Genomic DNA, 19,467 nt, shown 5'->3' with positions numbered 1-19,467 from the left:
ATTTGCTGTTTTGCATAATTGGCACCATGATCTGTCTCCTCATCTCCTTGTGCTATGGCCATGCATCACTCTACCTGCCTCTTCCAACTTGTTGGGACCCAGGCTGTTTCCTGAGGAACATTTGTTCTCCATCTGCAGAACTCTTCCAAGACTGGAATTCCTACAGACTTTCCCTATACAAAAAGGATTGTTACCACTGCTTTTGGAAAGTGTCACAGCTATGACTATATACCAAGCCTTTACCTCCAAAGGCTGCTGGCAGATGAGCCCTAAGACACAGATGTTTTGATGGTTTTGTATGTTGAAGTCCTAAGGCCTTTTTTCCCTTATATTTTGCAGTGTTATGTAGTCCAAGGCATATGAAAGTATTACATATCCACATTGCAAACAGGTAAAGCGTGATTACCAAAAAAAAAAAAGTCAGAGACTTGGACAGCAACTTTGTGCTTAATCTACTTTAATAAAGGCTAGATTATAGATCCTCTTATCTACTTGCTTGACCTACTTGCTTGACTCTGATGCCAAAAGTGTAACTTATGCCACTAAATGTTATTATTTGCTGCCAGTCTGGAATTCCACTCTGACCACTCCAAAAAACCTGCCATGTTAAAAAAAAGCTTAGTTGTTTTTTCGGTTTTGTTTTGGTTTTGTACTTATTTATTCATCTTTATTATTTTGAAAGCTTACTGAATACTATTTAGAAAAACTTAACAGTATCTTACCACCTCCAGGCAGTCCATGATCTTGGTTAATTTATCTTCAGGTAAGTTTTTGAGCAGGGACACACTTCCAGAAAAGAGGGGGGGGGGGGGGAAGTAGTTATCATTAACACTTTTTTCATGATCTCTTCTCATCCATACATTTGTACAACCACATTTTACAACTAGCTAAACTTTGTAAGGTTCAAACATTCTCACCTTGTTCCTTAGATAAATTGAATTCGCACAACTTGCAGCTTAGAAATGTGGGAAATGTTGGTCAGTTTGTAAATCAACTTTGTATTTCAGCAGGGAAAAAAACTCTAGCAGGTACATGGCCTAATTTCAAAATTCAGTCATATAGAAGCCATTAACTGCAAACCCAAGACATTACAGTAGTCCAATAATGTATTTTCAAATGCACTGCAGAGACTTCAGTATTACTTGGACAGCCATTAAAAGAGACTCCAACTAGTGATGACTTGGTGAACTTGCTGGTAAGAATGAAAAAACTTCCCATCCGGAGCACTTGGACTTCTACAAGTTAGGAAATCATAGAGGTCTCTAGCTGCTCAGGCTCAGCAAAGAAGTATTTATAGAATCAAAGATGGAGATGGATGCAAAAATACACAGGACATTCTATGCATGGCCAGGCTTGAGATCTAAATTTGAAGCTGTAACAGAATGGTCATTCTTTGTTAAAGACAGAAAATAGGAAATCAGCTAACTATGGTTTGAAACCTCTAATTTGACCTTCTTCCCAAGGAAAAGCACTGTACAGCTCTCAGTGTTCCCTGCAGGAGAGAGCATTGTTGTACTCTGCAGATTTCCTAGTAATTTATGTTGGAATTAGTTCATAAACCGAGATGTGCAGTTCTCATATTCAAGTCTCCAAGGGATGAGGAATATTCCTTAATCTACTCCAGCAGCAAATTAACTTCTAGTTGGAGGATTTATTTAACATATTGTTTTAACATCTAGCCATGTAATCCTTCCTATATATTTGTTCCATTACTTGAAAGCATTCAAGCACCTATCACTGTTTCCTAACGTAATACAGGAGAAAAACAATCAAAATGGGAAAAACAGTTTTGTGAATCCTAAAAAACCCAAGAGGTAAATATTCAGGCTTTTGAGGATCTTTGCATTGAGTGCCTCTCCCTCTCTCTAAGACAGGTGCAGTATTGTTGTGCACCTTAGGAGCAGCCCAAACCAGTATTAGAAATGCATTATTTTTACCTTCTAAGGAAGTTTCTGTATTGCTCTTGTCTTGTTTGTGCGGTCACTCTCATGATATTTTGAAACACTTCTCTGTCCAGTGCCCATGTTTTAACATTGGTGATCGCTTTAAGAAAACAACAAAATCAACAATGTTTCTGTATGATTTGATGGAAGATATTACAGTATCAGGTCACGGTACAAGACAGACCAGCTCTTTCAAAGTGCCCAAGGCCAGACTTTAAAATATCCAGCACTTTCTGCAGTCAGACTTTTAAAAGGATTCAGCTCCCACTTAAACAACGCTCACTAAAGTAAGACATAGCTTTCCAAATGGTTCCTCGACGGAACGCTTTCCATGCAACTCTGCAGGCTGAGTAACTTTGAAATCCTAGCCACAAACGGGGCTGAACGCTCGTGAAGATCTACTCCTCATTGTGAGCAGTCATTGCACTCAAAGGCTGCAATGTAATCAAAGGAGCTGATTTCAAAGAAACAAAAACTTGGCTGAAGTTTTCCAAAATCTATGAGGTAAATGCTGAATACTATGGCTTGGATCCATCTCTAATTCAGATTACATGCAAATGTTTGTGAGAGAAATAACAGAGGTCAATAAATACATTTTACTTCATTTAATCCTGTGATCCTCAGACAGTTTTCCTCCAGTGTAGCCATTTTATAAGAGAATAAAGGGTAATCAAAACATTAATGATTATCTTTCAAAAGGTAATCAAAATATTAGCACAGTTAGTATTTATAAGATTCACCATCAAAGGTGCAAACCACTAAGCAGCCTCTGTGTGCAATCAATGACACAGCAGAACACACTGCACTTCTTATTTTTTTAAGCAAAATAAGGTGATTCTATTTAATTTAATCTCTTCTTCTAAAAGATGCTACACTATATTCAGCATTTTTCCTTCTGTCATAAGAAGGAACAAAACTGTTTTCTCTGGGATAAAGGAAAGCTACAGAAAAAATTAGAGCGATTGATTTCCTCGATTTATTATAAACATAGAATCAGTTTGGCAGGAAAACAACCTGCCAGGTTTAGAATCATGCACAGTCATTGGTCTTTGTACTTAAACCTGATATACACATATGCTCTTAACTGCCATTTATCAAATTAGCTCAAAAAATATTTTTGGATGCTGGAAGGGAGAACAAAGGTATTGCTTTGGTTTTGTTTTCTCCTAAATAACACCTTTTGGTTTACTTTGCATGAAGAAAATATGGCAAGTATCCAAGCTATCACGATGCTTTTCCTGTACCTTGCACCTTAACCAAATAAAGCAATTATACAGCTAGAAAAAAAAGCTTGTAATCTCAAAGATGAGACAGAGAAATTCAGAAACATAGGAGTAAATCATGTTCCCAGTTTCAAATACAGCTACTGCATGTAAAGATGCTGCTGGGTAGCAGCAGCCTTTGAAATGCTGTCTGGCTTAAGACCTTCACTTGTCAGTTTTCAAAGGCTGCAGGTAAAGGAAATCACTAGATCCAGCATCAAGAAGGGGTTTTCACATATGTATTTACTAGTCATGCTCAGTTATGGCATTGTACTGCTCTTCCTCTACAAGCAGCAGCACAAGAAAGCTGTTGGAGTGGGGAGGGTTTCCGCAGTGATTTTAAGCATTCAGACACCTTTTCTTGTCCGTAATCGGACGATTCTTGTCCTATCACAAAACCAATTAATGTTAACAAAGGTCTAAAGCAGCATGACATCCTACTATGCAGAAATACTATAACACTAATACTATACACCAGGCAAAAAAGAAAAATAGGGAAGTAGAACAGTGTGCCAGTGAAAAAAATAATCACATTATTGATGCAGTTCTGTTTATCAAGCAGCAACAAAAATAGATTACATGTAATAACTTCCATCTGCACAGCTAGCAATGATTAAGTGCTTAAACTGGGTGCAGGAAGAAAGACCAGAAGCTTTTGAAGCAAACAACTCATTTTATTGCATTTGCTCCTTTTTCATGAACTCTTCGTACTTACTAGTGGTTCAAAGTTCCTGCAGATTTAGACAGGAACAGAAATTAGCCTGCAGACATAAGTAATACTTACAGAATGGTGGAAAGTGGAAAAATGGTTAATTTAATCATATTTGGTCACTTACTGGTCTGTCACAGAATAATTACGGCAGGTTAAAAAAGGAATTAAGGGGTATTTGACAAATGAATTCTGAGTCTTATGTGGGAATAGGGATATTTGTATCAGAGCAACGCTAAACTCTATCCTGGTCAGCTGGTAAACATAAATCAAGAGCCAGTATTTGCCTCAGAGAAGCAGTACGTCTCAACTAGAAGCTTCATCTCTCCCACATTTGAGATCAAACTCAAATCTTCTCCTGAATACCAGTCGCAAATGCCAAATGCAAATGGATCTTGGCAAGACTCAGTAGCTTAATGACATAGAACTAAAAGAAGTACAAAAGTAACTAATTTCTACATATTTTATTTCCTCTTGAATTAAGCTTTACCTGCTCGATTAAAAATGCCATGGTTTAATATCTTTTCAAACTCACTGTAATTTCAGCCTCAGGGTTACATTTGACAAGAACATAAGAGCCAAAGGACGATTGCTGCTACTAAATTGTTCAACATTAAAACACAATCCTTCCTTACACAGTTAGTTTAGTCCAGGTGTGGCTAACCAGCATACTTTGGAGATGCCTAATTTTTTATCAAAGGTCATGCTACAGATGGAATTATATTCATGGCATAGCATTATTAGAGTTCCCAAGCAGAAAGAATTCAAGGAATGAAATGTGAGCTTACTGTAGATAATCAGGACATGCATACATCTACTAAATGAAAACTTCAAAGAAAATCTGGATATAACAGGGACCTCACAAAAGTATATAGTTTTCATTTTGAGTAATGTTGTTATAATAAACCTTAGGTACCTTTCACAGAGGCTGTCCGTGTGCAGTTGTATAAAATGGCTAGTTCACCAAATGCTGTCCAGGCAGGTATTGAGGAGAGTAGTTTATTCTGTTGAAAGACTTCCAGACTGCCCTCTGTCAAAAATCGTCATGATAACAGGTATTAAAACTGAGCTCAACTGCACAGAGGGGAAAACACATCAATATATTTCTGGCTTTGCACTCCCTGGAGCACAGGAATGGGAGCAACGATGCAAACAGTGCTTTGAACCACATGTTAAACCAGTAGAGATTATTATTTTTCCTCTCCCCAAATGTCTTGCTAATCTACAAATCTGGTCTGGAAGGGAAGGAAAGCTGAGAAAAACTTATCAACACTAAAAAGGCCATAGAAAAGTGCTGTTCTAAATCCTGATGGGATAAATCTTTTCTACAGCAAACTGTCAGTACTGGTTCAGATGGTGTGATGTAGACAAGCAAGTCTTAAAATAATGATCACAGGAGAAATTACTCATAAGGTTTGTCTGTTCATATACATGTATATGTATTTATGTGCAGAATGCAAAGGAGAAGGCAGACAAATGAAAAGCGCATTAAATCTTCCTTTAAGAAATTGTCCTTGAGCCTTACTATGAACCTAGCAAAAGTCAAAGCAAATCTGAATTTCTTCATGGGTTATGGCCCCAAAGAGCCCTCCCCTAAACATGTTCAGAAAGTTTGTCCCTCTTCTCTCAAAGACACCCGCTGACTCCTCAAAAAAGGTCTAATGGGCCAGAAAAATTTCCAGGTGCGCAACTTCTTCCTCATATTTAATCTGTTTTTCAAAATATTATCATTTTGCCTAGCAAGAATATAGCTACCCCACTGCAAATCTGACTCCCTCTTTCTCCCTGCACCATCTTTGTTAACCTAACACAGCTACCATGAATTTTTCAAACTAACCCATCCATATGAAGCCAGAAATCAGAAGATGTGCTTTCCAATCTATACCAGCATGCTCCTGGCTTAAATATTCCTGCCTCAACAGAACATACTCTTTACAGCATGAACTCTGATTTATATGAGCCTCTGGGCCTTCTAATTGTCCAGAACTGATGAAGTATGCAAATTAATCACAAATACTAATTTTTTTTCTTTTTTTTATAGTGAGATGATGAAAGAGAGTATTGCTGCTAGGAGCAACTTTCAGTTGTTCCTAAAACTTGGGCTCCACTATGGGTGATCTGAGATTTGAGTGTAAGCACAGTAGCAATCAGTGCAGATAAATGGACGACTGCAGTGAGATTACTTCAGACCTGTCGGCATTATTTTAGGGAAGTCTTCTTATCCTACAGCTTGTTTTTTGTTTTGTTGTATTGTGAGTTTTTTCCAGGAAAAATAAGCAGCTGGTTTTTTTAACAAAAAAAAAATCTAAGCTTTGAGAATGGTAAACTCAGACTTCATCTCTCAGTTTCCCATACACAGAAAACTGGTATAAACTCTCATGAATGTTGAAAAGTAAGTTTTATTTCAGAAGTGGCTGCACTGTTGAGCAGGTTTCTGTACTTTAAATTATACCTGCTCTTCCTTCAGAGAAGAAAGGGTTGGCTATACCTACAACAGAAAAGATTTGCTGGCCTCTAGGTTTTCAGAAATGGAAGAGGTCACAAAATAGCATTAAATCAAGGTTCAAGTTTCTAAGGTGCTTTTTGTTGCTCTCACTGTTTCAAAAAGTCACAGGTAAAACGTGCATTGCCCTAGCAGGGCCAGCATAAATGATTTAAGAGCACAAACATTATCATTGTGGTTTCCTGCAAAGAATTCTAAATTACTTTCCTGTTTCTTGTGCTTGTGCATTGTATGAGTAAGCAGTATTCACCTTTGAGCACAAAAATGTGATTGCCCGGCTCTCCCTGTCTGATGACATAGCTCCCTTGCTGGAAAGTCCTTTCATACATACATTCCACCATATCCCGGATCTGGTGAGGGTCCAGTCTCTTCAAGAACTGATTTTTATTCAGGGCATCCATGATAAGCTTCTTCTCACTGGTTTCAAATAAAAAAACAAAGTTTAAAAGATGTGGCATGGTTGGGGTATATCATTCACCAGGTATTCATTCCTCTCAGGATGGTCCCTCTCAATTCTAACACATTTGTGACCAGTACCACTGACAAACGTTACAATTCTTGCAGTTAATACACATCCCATTAGCTGTGCCATGCTATGGCCTCTTTCTTCCTGTGTGACCCTGCCTGCAGAAAGCATCAGGTCAGATGTAAAAAGGCCCCCAGTAGAAGACATGCTCCCCAGAAAGTGTTGCACTGCTTCTCACCACATTCTTTCCCCATTGCACAACTAAGGTATATAGCCTTGCTTACCTGAAAGTAAGAAACATGAAAGGTATGACTTTACATATCACTGCCCGTACAGGAAAGGCAACCCGTTACAAAATCAGGTCCACTTTTCCGACATTCTAATACATTTTTTATAATATCCAGCAAAAACATAATACCAATGATAAGAACAAGGTTAAAGTCAACACTGATGGTACTAAGACCTCATGAAGAGTTTCTCCCTTGTGGTGAGGAAAGATGCAAGGAAAGAAAAGTATGCAAAAACAGGATTCACAGGTGCTGCTGTTAGGAAAATGTTAGAAGACATTGGTAGTGGAAAAAATGAAGCAAGTTGTAAACAAATGTGATCAAGAAAATGACTACAGAAAACTTCCCTTGCCACCTGCAAAATAACATTGATCCTGTGGCATTCCCCGTTCATAGTTGCTAAGCCAATTTATGATCAGGACACGATCGCAAGGTCAGCTTGCAAAGTACCTGTTGAATGTTGTCCCAAAACTCACATAGTAAGTCCAGGATCCAGGAAAGGTGTGTGTGGAGGTGGAGGGTTCATGCTGATACCTCCCATATTGCTTCTTGCCCTCCGTCCACTGCCCTGTAGAACTCTTTCCACCTCTCCTTTGCCCGCTTCCTTTGCCCAGATGACAACAAACAGCATAAATGGTCCTACCTGAGTAAAAATCCTGTAGTAGTCTGCTCATGTGGGATGCCAAATATACTGTCTCCTGAAGGATGACTAAACATAAGGGAACCTTCCCAAAGCAGGCCCTTTACTGCTTTTAGGAGTTTTTAGGGCATAATCAGAAGTAAAAATATAACACAAAGGCTTGTGGATATAGGTATGCAGCCATTAATGCTGGACCTCTTTGCTTTCTAAAATTCAGCATTCAAGGCAATAAAGTTACACGATACGCACTTTGTGATACTATAACAAACTACACCCATCCCAAGCTGTTTTGTTAAAAAGTCTTTGGAAATGGTTCAGGGCACCCATAAAAGTCAGACAAAAGGCAGGTAAATCAGTGACCAAGGACTAGCCTGTCAGGGCCCTGAGGGCAGTAAAAGGCCTTAATTACCCTGACCAGCCTCACGTGGGACCACCACCCATGCACCCTCTGCCCATCTGTCTTTATAACCTAAGCTTACGTCTGGGCATTCACTTCTTGCCTGAGCTATATTATAGAAATAATTGATTTGGTTTTGTCCTCTGGATGGGTATTGGCCTAGTTATTTTAAGTACTTTGTTTTGGTCTCTTGGTTACAGCTCACATCTGAGTGGTCTCTTCTTCTGCCAGACTCCTGGTGGACCCTGTTCTCACCACCCTGCTCTGCCCCGTCCTGTCCACGCCTGGTGGGATGGTGCCTTGGTTAGTGAGGGCTTTGCCTGTGCTGCAGTCACCGCTGATTCACACACTCTTGCAGAGAAACTCTGTTCTCGCTGCTCCCCGAGACAGAGCCTCTGCACCACTTCCTGCAGCAGGCAATACACATAAATGGGGGAGTTGTAAAGGCAAGAACAGTCTATCTGAGCCACCAGTGGATGAGCCCAGTGGTTGGATTTTAAGAAGATGTGGAAAAATCAACAGTGGATGAATCCACTAATAATGACTAACTATCAGAGAGAAAGCTGGCTTACATCTGTACCAGGCAATCTATGAGCTCTGATTGACTTGTCTATGTTCTGGGTCAAGGGCTTCCTATAAAGCAGTGCCTTGAATCCATGCCAGAAATGAATGCAATTAAGCAACTGCTGCACTGATGGAGCTTTTATGGACCTACTGAGTGCTTTTCCTTTACTGCTGAAATGAAAGATAAATTCTGCCTTGAAGTCCCTGTGTTCTTAATATGTCTGTGTAAGGAAGCTATGCAACAAAATAAACACCCTAACAGCTTTTTGAGGCATTTAAGGCTCACTCTTGCTTGTATTCATAGAACAATGCAAGGTTATCATCAAAACTAGATTATGTGGGGAAATCTCCTGAAGAAAATCCAGGAACAAACAATTAGTTAAAGCAAGTAAGCAGACTTACAATGTTACTAGCTGCATAATGAATGAAAATAAGTAAAGGTGATGAGATGAGGCAAGAAAAATAAAATCAGGTAGCTATGGTAAGGATTGTGTTTAGAAACAGAGATCATAACTTTGTTTCTGCTGAAAGCAACAGGGTTTTTAGAATATAATCTCTAACTTTGTGTTCTGCTAAAACCAGCCTTGCTTATTTAATTCACCCTGGACTGCATCATGCATACAATACTACAATAAAATACAGTAATGGTTCATAAACTCATACTTAAAATGAGCACTAATACAGGACAGGAGGCTTTGCTGTTTTCAGAAAGTGCTGCTGCCCAAAGAGTGAAGGACACATGAGTACAACAGCCATAGCTCAGGCTCCTGAATCAGCTGCTTAGTCATTTCATGTGCATGCAGCACAGTATCTATCTAACAGTTCTCTCTCCATTGTTTTCCTCAGCTTCCCCTATACCTGCCCCACTTTTGAGAACTGCTGCTGGAAATAACCAGATGTCCTGAAGACGTTTAATCCTGCATTGGTGCCAGTCACTGTCCTGATGAATACTACTGCATGGCTAAAAAGGGGGCGCACAGCTCCACACAACTGTACTGGTGTTGAGATATTTCTTGGTCTTGCCACTAGCAGGACTTTCCTTCACTGCCCAGGGCCAGCTCTGCCATAGCACCCTCCTCCTGGTTTTGTTCCCCTCCCTGCTTTTAGCTCTTGTGAAAATGTTTCCCCTGCCTCTTTCAATGCATTCCCAGTCAATCATATGAAATAGCACTTGACACTTTAAGAAAGGCTTTTTTGTGAACAGGATTAGGTATTTATTCCTATCATAAGAGAGATGTCATCTCATAGGTACAAGGGTACAAGATATACTTTGCAGAGCATTGCTTTCTCTTAATATACCCGTCTGCTACAATAAGAGATTTTTGGTTATCTGCTGTCATTGACTGGTAAAAGATATCAATGTCAAGTGTCAGAATAGTTTCTCCCCAAACAATAACGGCTGATAAGAGAACTGGGTCATGATCCTGAGCCCATAATGAAAAGGGACTTGATATAGACAACTTAAATGCTGCTGATGGTGATAGCATGCTCTGGAAGGACACAGAAAAATGGAGAATCAAGTCCTATGGATACTGAGACACCCAGATACTTAACACAGCAAAGGATAAGAGATTAAAATTTTTTCCATTTGAAAGACTTGTTCAAGAGATCTGCTTTCATATACCGTGTTCAAGCTCAAATCTTTAGGCTTCAGTTAAATGTTCAATGCTCAAACTTCCATTAAGGAAAAACTCTTATTTTTGGAAATTGAGAGGATTTATCAAACTAGTTCAAGAGATGACATATATACATGAGAAAATATCCACTCATAGGGGATAGATAAGAACGATTGAAAACTTCTAAAACTTTCATGAAAATTATTCATGCTGAGATACTCCAAACAAAAGTATGGCACTTAAAATTCTGCTAAATGCATAGCATAAAATTGTGCCATTTGTTTTACAAATGTTTCTAAAAGGAACTAGTAACACTCTGGACTCAATGCAAATTTAAGAATGTAGCATGGAGCTTCCCCTCCTTTTGAAACAGCTCTTCTCACAACTGCAGAACAACACTGTGCAATTGCCTTATGCAGAAGTGGGGCTGCACTAAGTCCTCTCTCTGTAAAGGGGAGGCAGCTACCTATACCAGTAACTCTGAGCACTGCTATGGACACTGTTAGGCTAAAGGATCAGTATTTTTTAATTACAGTAGACAGAATTCTGTAGACAGTGAAGGTGAGACATTGTCCTTACATGTATGCCAACTGTCTGAATTTGACCTGCTACAGTATTTACAGCCGAGGTAAAGAAGCGCAGTGTGTGCGCCTTCCAGCATTTGGTTGTCTCGTCAGCAAGGTGATGGTGGCTTAAACAAGTGTATGTGTATCATAGGCTTATCTAACGGAGGGGCATAGTAGTGCTATGTCTAAAACAGTTTTGTGGTGTTTTTTTTCACATCTGTTTGCTTCCAAACTGTTTCAAAATCAAACGATACTTTGGCCACTATTGCATCCAAAGATAATGTGCCCCCACCCCAGAAGTCTGAGCAAGACCTTTCACTATTACTTGATTTATTGGAGAAAGCATAAATTCTTCGCTCTGTGACTACAATATATGTTGGTCTATGAAATACATCTTCTATAAGGGTAATTTAAAAAAGCATTCTGTCCAGGTCTAAGAGTTGACACAGAGCAGAAGCTAACATTAAGCTGGCTGTGGCAGGAAAAAAATGTTAACTTGCAAATGACAAATACTTTGGTATTCTGGTTTTGACTGTGATAGAGTTAATTTTCTTCTCAGTATGTGGTGCAGCGCTGTGTTTTGGATTTGGTGTAGGAAGAATGTTGATAACATACTGATGTTTTTAGTTGTTGCTGGGTAATGTTTATACTAAGTCAAGGGCTTTTCAGTTTCTCAGGTCCAGCCAGTGAGAGGGCTGGAGGGGCACAAGAAATTGGGAGGGGACACAGCCAGGACAGCTGATCTGAACTAGCCAAAGGGGTATTCCAGGCCACAGAATGTCAGGCTCAGTATATAAAGCTGGGGGAAGAAAGAGGAAAGTGGGGCGATGTTTGGAGCGATAGTATTTGTCTTCCCAAGTAACTGTTCTGTGGGATGGAGCCCAGCTTTCCTGGAGATGGCTGAACACCTGCCTGCCCATGGGAAGTATTAAATGAATTCTTTGTTTCGCTTTGCTTGCGTGCACGGGTCTTGCTTTACTTACTAAACTGTCTTTATATCAACCCACAAGTTTTCTCACTTTTACTCTTCTGATTCTCTCCCCATCCCACTGTAGGAGGAAGTGAGCAAGTGGCTCTGTGGTACTTAGTTGCCAGTTGGGGTTAAACCATGACATTTGGGTATGAGTTCCAAGTTTTTTTAAAATTGATCACATCACAGGAACTGAGGGTTCATTAGTGTCTTGCATATGTATTAACTCATCACCCATACTTGCTGTACATAATCCAAGATGTCTAGTCTTTCAAAGCCTAAGATATTTGAACAAAGTCACTTTGATCACTGCAAAGCGGATGACATGTACCCATCAATAAGGCAGATTTGTTTCAGAACCACAGCCAAAGGTTTCAAAGACATGAACTCCTGGAGATGGTCTAAACTGTATATAAACCCAAAACTAGTCTGAACTGTCTTTTACCTAACTACTTAGGGCAAAAAGAACATTAATAGAAAGCATCACTAAAAAAAATCCCAACAACAAGAAAACCCCCACCTGCTGAAACGCCAATAACACAAGACCATATTTCACTATTTAATCGTCTTCCTGACTACTGGACCACACTTGGACCTATATGTAAAACACAGAAAGATTACCACTTCATTTCTCACCAAGAGCTAAAGCTAGAAAATGGTCACTTGCAGAAAATGAAGTTTAAAAACACTAGGTAAAATATGAAGTTGAAGTTTAACAGTCCAAGAAAATATATTTGTAATGTCTGGAATGATCTACTGAATACTTAAGATACCCTAGAAATTACTTTTTCTAATGCCTCATGTTGAATTTAGCATCCACCAGTATTCCCAAGTCCTTTCCTGCAGGGCTGCTGCAAGGTATGTTTTTATTCAGTCATAATCCTGACTCCCATGAAAGATGCTGACATGAGTTCTTTAGTCAGTTACAAGTCACATATTTATGTTAAATTAATATTTTAGTATTAAAAGTTGAAGATTTGGTTGTATGTCCAAAATGTTTTTACTTAGTTCCACACTGAAGCTTGAGAAGCAACTCCTTTTTTTGTATAGAACACATGGCAACTCTCTAATTCTAATTGCTCTGGCCAGGTTTGTACACTTCCTAGTGCTAGATAATCAAACAAATAAGGAGTTCCACTTCACTCTCAAATTACTTACTTTAAGGACAATAATTAGCAGACAAATCCAAGTTTAATGACCATCATGGAAGACAAGAATTTAAATGAAAATTCAAGAGTGTGCAAGTACTAAAAAGAAGAAAGCAAAGCAGAATCACAGAAAAGCTGGAATGGGGAGAAGGGAGGAATGGTGTGCTCTTACTGCCAATGCAGTGCATGCTTAAGCGGTCAGTTGTTTCCAGAGGAGTATGCATCAGAATAAATTTAGGAATGGTGTGTTCTAAGTTGTTATAAATCTATGGGAGCCCTAGCAGTAACGATGACCATCTCTGAACCAGACTATAAGAGATGAAAGGAGGGGAGAGGAAGAGAACTGCTCCTTTACCCTGTTATGTTACACTAAATCTTTTAGAAAGACAAGAAAATAGAGACGGCATACAACAAAAAAGGAAATGTTTTTAGAAGTGCCGAGCCACTGAATCAAGAAGGAAAATTTCTAGGTCTGCTTCTATCACATGATCAGCATTACATTCAGGTTATTTAAGCTACAATATGTGTTTTTCTTCTGAAAGGCAAAGTCTGTGCTGCACTTGGCTAATCAACTGGCTCTTCCCTTTGGTTCACTCCTCAATGCTGTTACAATTCTGCCTCTGAAAGCACTCCAGAAAAACAATCTGGTGGACTGCAGCACAAGGATCATGCCAAGAAGACAGGTAATTACAACAGAACACTTCTAAACCAAAGAATTATTTAAACTGCTCAGGTACTTGTGATAAAAAATACAGTTCCCTTACTCTGGGAAAACACTGCTAGACAAAGTTTTCAGCTCCTTATGGTGACTCAGGCAGCTTTTCTAGTTCACAAGACAGCCTCTAATGTGCAGTGCTGGACATGACAGATGAGAAATCAAGTCTGCCAGCTCTCAGGTCTACTACAGTACAGCCTCAAACGAGCCATTAATTCTTAACAGAATAATAAACCTCCTCACAAGTCTAAGACACTGAAGCTGCTGGTTGAAGTGCAGATAGATTCTGGCTACCACCGTGTTAAAACAAATACTCAGGTTATGTCTACACTGCAAGGCAACAGAGGGTCTAAGGTATGTTTAAGGATACCAGTCTCATACCCCTGTCCACAAGGTCAGCTGCGACCATGGGTATTTTTGGCTCTTGTAGAGGCCAGAAGTATAATTGGATTCAAAGAGGAACAAGTAAAATTAGGTTCCTACACCATGACCATCAGAAGCTGGAGGGCAGAAGGAAGCTGCTAAGAGAATAATTGTACCATACAAAACATTTCCTCATATTTTGCACCAGACTGAGTCGAAACTGGGCTGAAAAACTTTGTATACACTCACAGTTGGTGTCCATGCTGCATTTGGGAGAGCTAAGTTGGAGCCACCTGCTCCTTCCCAAGCCATCCATGCTATCAGAATAAGAATCCAAACCCACGTGAAGGCATCCAGCCTTCTGTTCATCAGTGCTCCAGAGTATAGCTTAAGCTGCAAGCACTAGTCAAACCTAGACCTGAGAAGAGGCTTACGTCCTGCTTAGCTGGCAGTAAAGATAAATCCCAAAGAGACTAACTAATTTCCTCAACTAAAATGCAGAGGCTACCCACCGCTCTCCATCTTCAAGTCTGCGGGACACAGATGATTCTTGGTTAAAGTTACACACAAACTCAACCAGCATCTAACACACACAGTGACAAAGTCTGTTTAAAAAAGATGAATACTTGAATCTTGATTTATCACAAGGAGAGGGTATCAGTGTGATAAAAGTGGACCCTGTAACACAAGCATATAACCCCCCTGAAATGAGCTCACCTGGAATCCTTTCGGACTCTTGCTTTTTCAAACGAAAACGTAGCTTGCCTGTTCAAATCATATAGCTGTGTTGTCGGCTCTGCAGATACACCTTCCTTGGCTCCTCTCCTCCTATCAGCAGAGGCTTGAATCCTTGAAGCCACTTTAAATGGAGAAGGCTGAAGAGAGTGCTCTCCTTGAGTGCTAACAACATCCTGCAGCTTGTTCAACTGTATACACTTGCTCTGAAGTTCCTTGGTGAGTTCTGCTATCACCTTAGTCTGCATAGCCAAGTGCTCCTGAAGCTCAGCAACATGACTTTGACGCTCTTGCAACTCTTGATCTTTTCTCTTCAGCTCCTTTTCCAGTTCAAGCACCCTGCTGTAAAGAACATCAGCCTGCCCACTGATCACATTGATGCCTAGACCTGGGTCCTTCAAAAACTTATTGTTGCCAGCACAGCCAATAGAGAGGTTTGCTACATGTCTATCTGTCCGCCTCAAACGCTTGGGTTTCACTGATCCATTCCCCATTTTGTCCAGAAACCTAGGTGAGAAAATAAATTTGTGGTTTTATTTCATTCCCCAACAAGAAGAAAAAAAAACCTGAATGCAAATTAATGAATTTAGTATTTAACTGGCAGCTGACTTTGAGATAGACAACTATAGTAAACACAGTTGATTGTTTTCATCCTTTCCAGTACTGAAAGTCAGAGGAGTAAAAGGCAATGAGAAGATGTAGGTAGGCTGGTGGAAACAAAGCAAAAGACTTGATGGCAACCAGTTCTTTTTTGTGAGTTGAAGAGATGTGTAAGCTCCTATCAGCCTTATGAAGACAAACAAACAGCAGACAGAAGACAAGCTTACGCTTTACTACTGAAGCAAGAGAACTTTTAGAAGAAAAAAAAGTTTGGGTCACTTCCCCAGTGAAGAATAATTATTGAGCACACAAACTGATTTGGCCAGTGGGGTGGGCGCATATATGCCTGGCATAAAGGATATGTGATTGTCAAGCATATGTGTTAATAATATTTTTTTTTAAATGACTTTAAGGGTTATGACCATAAAAGGACAGTCATACTGATCAGAACAGGAGTCTGGCTAGCTTGTAGACTATCTCCGGCCATGGCCATAAGCAGATGCCCGGGAAAGGGTATCAACAGGATGAGCATACAGGCTGCTTGACTGACATTTCAGATTTCCTGAGCCTGATATACTTCATTTAATCCTCAAGGGATCTCTAACCCTAGTACTTGTCCCATTTCCCTACTTAACCCCTGTAACCTTCCTATCTGCAGACCCTGGCAGGACCCTAGCAAGAGTTGCACAGGTCTGCTTCTTGCATGAAGAACTACCTCCTTTTATTTGTTTCTTCAAGTACAACCAGGGATATCAAAGTCAGGAAAAGTAGTTTCACAAAGACTTACCTCTATTAACCTTTTCCATAGTATTTTGTAAGTTTCTGTCCTACCTCTGTACCTGAACGTATGCCTGAATTCTTTCCCAGAATGACAGGTCCTAGCTTATTCAGTCCTTCCTTATACAGACATCACTCCAGCAAGTTTGACCAATCTTGCTGTCTTTTTGCTGATGACAAATTCAGGGCAGCACAAAGTTAGACCTAATTTACTCCTACCAAGAACAGGCAGTTGGCACTGTTCCTGTAGCTCTCTTAATCATTTCAAACTGGCTCACATTTGTTAGCATTAACAGCAGCTACTGCTGTCAAGGAACAATTACCTTTCACAGGAAACTCCCCCCTTCCATGGTCTACTCGTGAAACGTGACCAGAAAAAAAAAGTTTCAACTTCTGTCAGAATACCTATGCTTCAAGCACTTGCTGCAATTAGCAGCCTTCAGCAGATTTGCAATGACCCTACCTCCTTCCCTGGACACTATCTTTGGTAAATTTTATTGTATAATTTCAAGATGAGCAAGGAAGTATGTGCTGCTTAGGTCAGGCTGTATTAACTGCATAAGCTGAGGAGGGAAATACGCATGCATTGCTTTTGGGAGTCTAGTGTTCAACAATCACTAACTCCAGAATTAGTCTTGGGGAGTAATGCCTGCCTATAAATCCCATCAGTGGGCCACAACAGTGCCAGGTTACAGTTTGGTTTATTCAAGCCTAAGGAGAGCTCCACCAGGAGAGGAGGAATGAGCTGTACTGTCCCATCGAGCTTTTCCCAAAACCCCTGCTCAGGCTCTTGATGAACTCCGTTCAACCGCATCTTGCTATTGCAAAAGACCACAGCACAGGAAATACCTGCCTTAGAACAGCAAATTGTTTCCTTGCACTCTGATTTTTGCCTCATCAAAAAGCTATTTTAATAATTTTTATAAAAGTTCCGTTGCACTAACTAGGCAATCATGCTGCTAGTGCCAACAGTAGGCTACAAAGTAGCTGTGAGTCTGCCTCATAAATGAAGTCCAACTTTTTCAGGTTGAACCCCAAGTGATGTGGCTTAAGTGAATCTCTTTTACCATTTTATTGGACCCAGATAAGAATGTGCCCCTGACAAGGTACACTGATCAGGCAACAAGAAATAAATTGGGAAGCTTCAGCAATTTGCTATTACTAGCTAGTATAACCATAGTTTTAACAGATGCACAATTTGGTTCTGGTTTGCAGCCTTCAGTGGGTTGGAATTGAAATACTTGACAAGGTAGCTCACACTGCAAATCTAGTTTTCCTTTCTTCCCAACTCTGTTTTGCTTATTGTGACTTTGCATATTTTTCTTTTGCTCCCATTTCCTGGATACACTTTGACAGCTGGTGCTTCAGCTTGATAACTAACAGGGTAGTATGTCAGAAATAAATTTGTATGGCACAGGAGAATGTAAACAAATTTCTGTGCCCCAGGGCACTGAAAACCCTACTATTTAGACGGCTTCCAGAAACAGGTTTACTGCATAAAGAGATGATGATCAAAGTTCATAATATAGCAACTGCACTGGAGAGAAAACATTAGGAACTTCTGTCTTCCCATTGTATATGTGCAATTAATCGTCAACATACAATGGAACCAGCAGTCAGATCTGACAGATCCCTATTTCCACACGGTGCCCTTCGTTGGCTCCTAACATAGGAAACTCATGGCCAAGCATACAGCAGGAATCAAGGATTAAGACTGACAGGTACTCTAGCATTACAGTAGTTAATTCCAACAGAAAACTTAAAACCTTATGCCCCCAGGGTCTGACCAATCCTTAGCCATAAGTAATGAGAAAAGGCAAAACCAGAGCATGCTCTGTGTTTGCTACCGGGCACCGCACACGCTCCTTCGAGGGGTCTGCCAGAGGCAGAGCGAGGCCAGCAGCCGGGTAGCCCCAAGCCCCACCGCAGACGAAGAGGATGCCCCCGCCCTCCCGCCGGGGTCCAGCACCAGCCGCCGAGCGCCGCCCGGACACCGGGAGCCCCCCGGGGCGGCGGGGTGCCGGTACCGCCGGGCCAGCACCGCCGCCGCGCCCCGCTGGAGCCCGGCGCCACCCCGGGGAGGCCGCGGCCGCCCCCCGGCTCCCCGCCCGCTGCGGCGCGGTCCCGGCCTCCCCAAGTCCCCGCCCGCACCCGCCGGTGCCTTCTCCGCGGTGGCGGCCCCGGGGCCGCCCTCACCTGCGCGCCGGGCTGGGCCGGGGCCCCGAGCCGAGCCGGGCCGGGCGGGCTGACGCTCCCGCGCTCGCTGCGGAGCCGGGGCGGGCGCCAACGCCGCTGCCCGCCGCGGGCGGCCGGGAGGTGCGGCGGGGGCGGGGGCGGCAGTGCCCGCCCGTCCCCTCCCTCGGCGGTGCGGGGCTGCGGGGGCGCCGGGCTGCGCTCCGCCTGGGGAGAGGCAGCGGCTGGCTGCGTGCGCGGAGCCGCCGGTGCGGGGTCGGGCTCGGCAGGGAGGCGGATACCCCGTCCCAGGCGGCCAGGGACGAGGCGAGCTCCTCAGCCCGTTCTGCTTCCCACGGAGGTGACTGCGGGGCCCAGCTGACAGCGAGCTTGCTCTCCCCTGCCCTTTGAAGTGGCCCCGGCGGGACCGCCTGCACAGGGAGCCTGCATCCCTGCTCTCTGGAGCTGACCCCCGGCACCACCGCCCAGCCCTCCTGCGAGGTCCCTCGCGTGTCCCGGGGTCTGTCCTCACCCAGACTGGAGAGCCCGGCTCGCCCCAGAATGCAGCACTGCCTCCGTTCAGCGGTGACTCTTGGCAGAGTACAGGCTTCACAAGGGCTGCTCTCTCCTGGCACATCTCCTTATGGTGATCCAAAACAGGTGTCTTCAAATCAAGGATTGTTAGGCCCAAGCGGCCTGCCATGAGTGAAAAGATTTTACAACAGCTGAAGATGGCATGCACACCTCTCCGACTGATGCTGTCATGCAGACTCAGTCTGACCCCAACCTGTAGCTAATGGCTTTCCAATTTTCTCCTCTACACTTGCCCTCTCCTTTTAAGACTGTCTCTACGTTCACCCCAAATTCTTTCTTGTCCCACTCACAAACTTAAAATTGCTAATCAAAAGTGCCAGTGCTGGAGGAGAAATACCAAAGGTAGTCTCTAAAGCAGGGGTCCTCAAACTTTTTAAAAAGGCAGCCGGCGCACAGATGAAGCGGCAGCCAGTCATCTGTGGCTGCTTGGTTCCCCCCCC

General features: G+C 42.0%; 1 protein-coding gene across 2 annotated transcripts in view; it reads right to left on the bottom strand.

Moving 5' to 3' along the window:
* PRKG2 (protein kinase cGMP-dependent 2) overlaps positions 1–18,818 on the bottom strand; it is a 33,504-nt gene extending 14,686 nt beyond the window's left edge. The window contains exons 1-6 of one of the 2 annotated variants that reach the window (XM_056359024.1): positions 18,458–18,818; positions 14,867–15,391; positions 6,668–6,834; positions 4,831–4,944; positions 1,938–2,043; positions 723–786 (exon numbers count right to left, since the gene is read on the bottom strand). In XM_056359024.1, the coding sequence (XP_056214999.1) occupies positions 723–786; positions 1,938–2,043; positions 4,831–4,944; positions 6,668–6,834; positions 14,867–15,378 (963 nt within the window). In that variant the 5' untranslated portion in view covers positions 15,379–15,391; positions 18,458–18,818. The remainder of the gene's footprint in view (positions 1–722; positions 787–1,937; positions 2,044–4,830; positions 4,945–6,667; positions 6,835–14,866; positions 15,392–18,457) is intronic. The other variant, XM_056359017.1, reaches the window with a different exon arrangement.
* Between the last annotated feature and the right edge of the window lie 649 nt (positions 18,819–19,467).

Source organism: Falco biarmicus, chromosome 1 (assembly GCF_023638135.1).
Source record: "Falco biarmicus isolate bFalBia1 chromosome 1, bFalBia1.pri, whole genome shotgun sequence".
In the NCBI taxonomy this organism is placed as follows: domain Eukaryota; kingdom Metazoa; phylum Chordata; class Aves; order Falconiformes; family Falconidae; genus Falco; species Falco biarmicus.
This window is presented reverse-complemented; position numbering and strand designations above follow the sequence as displayed.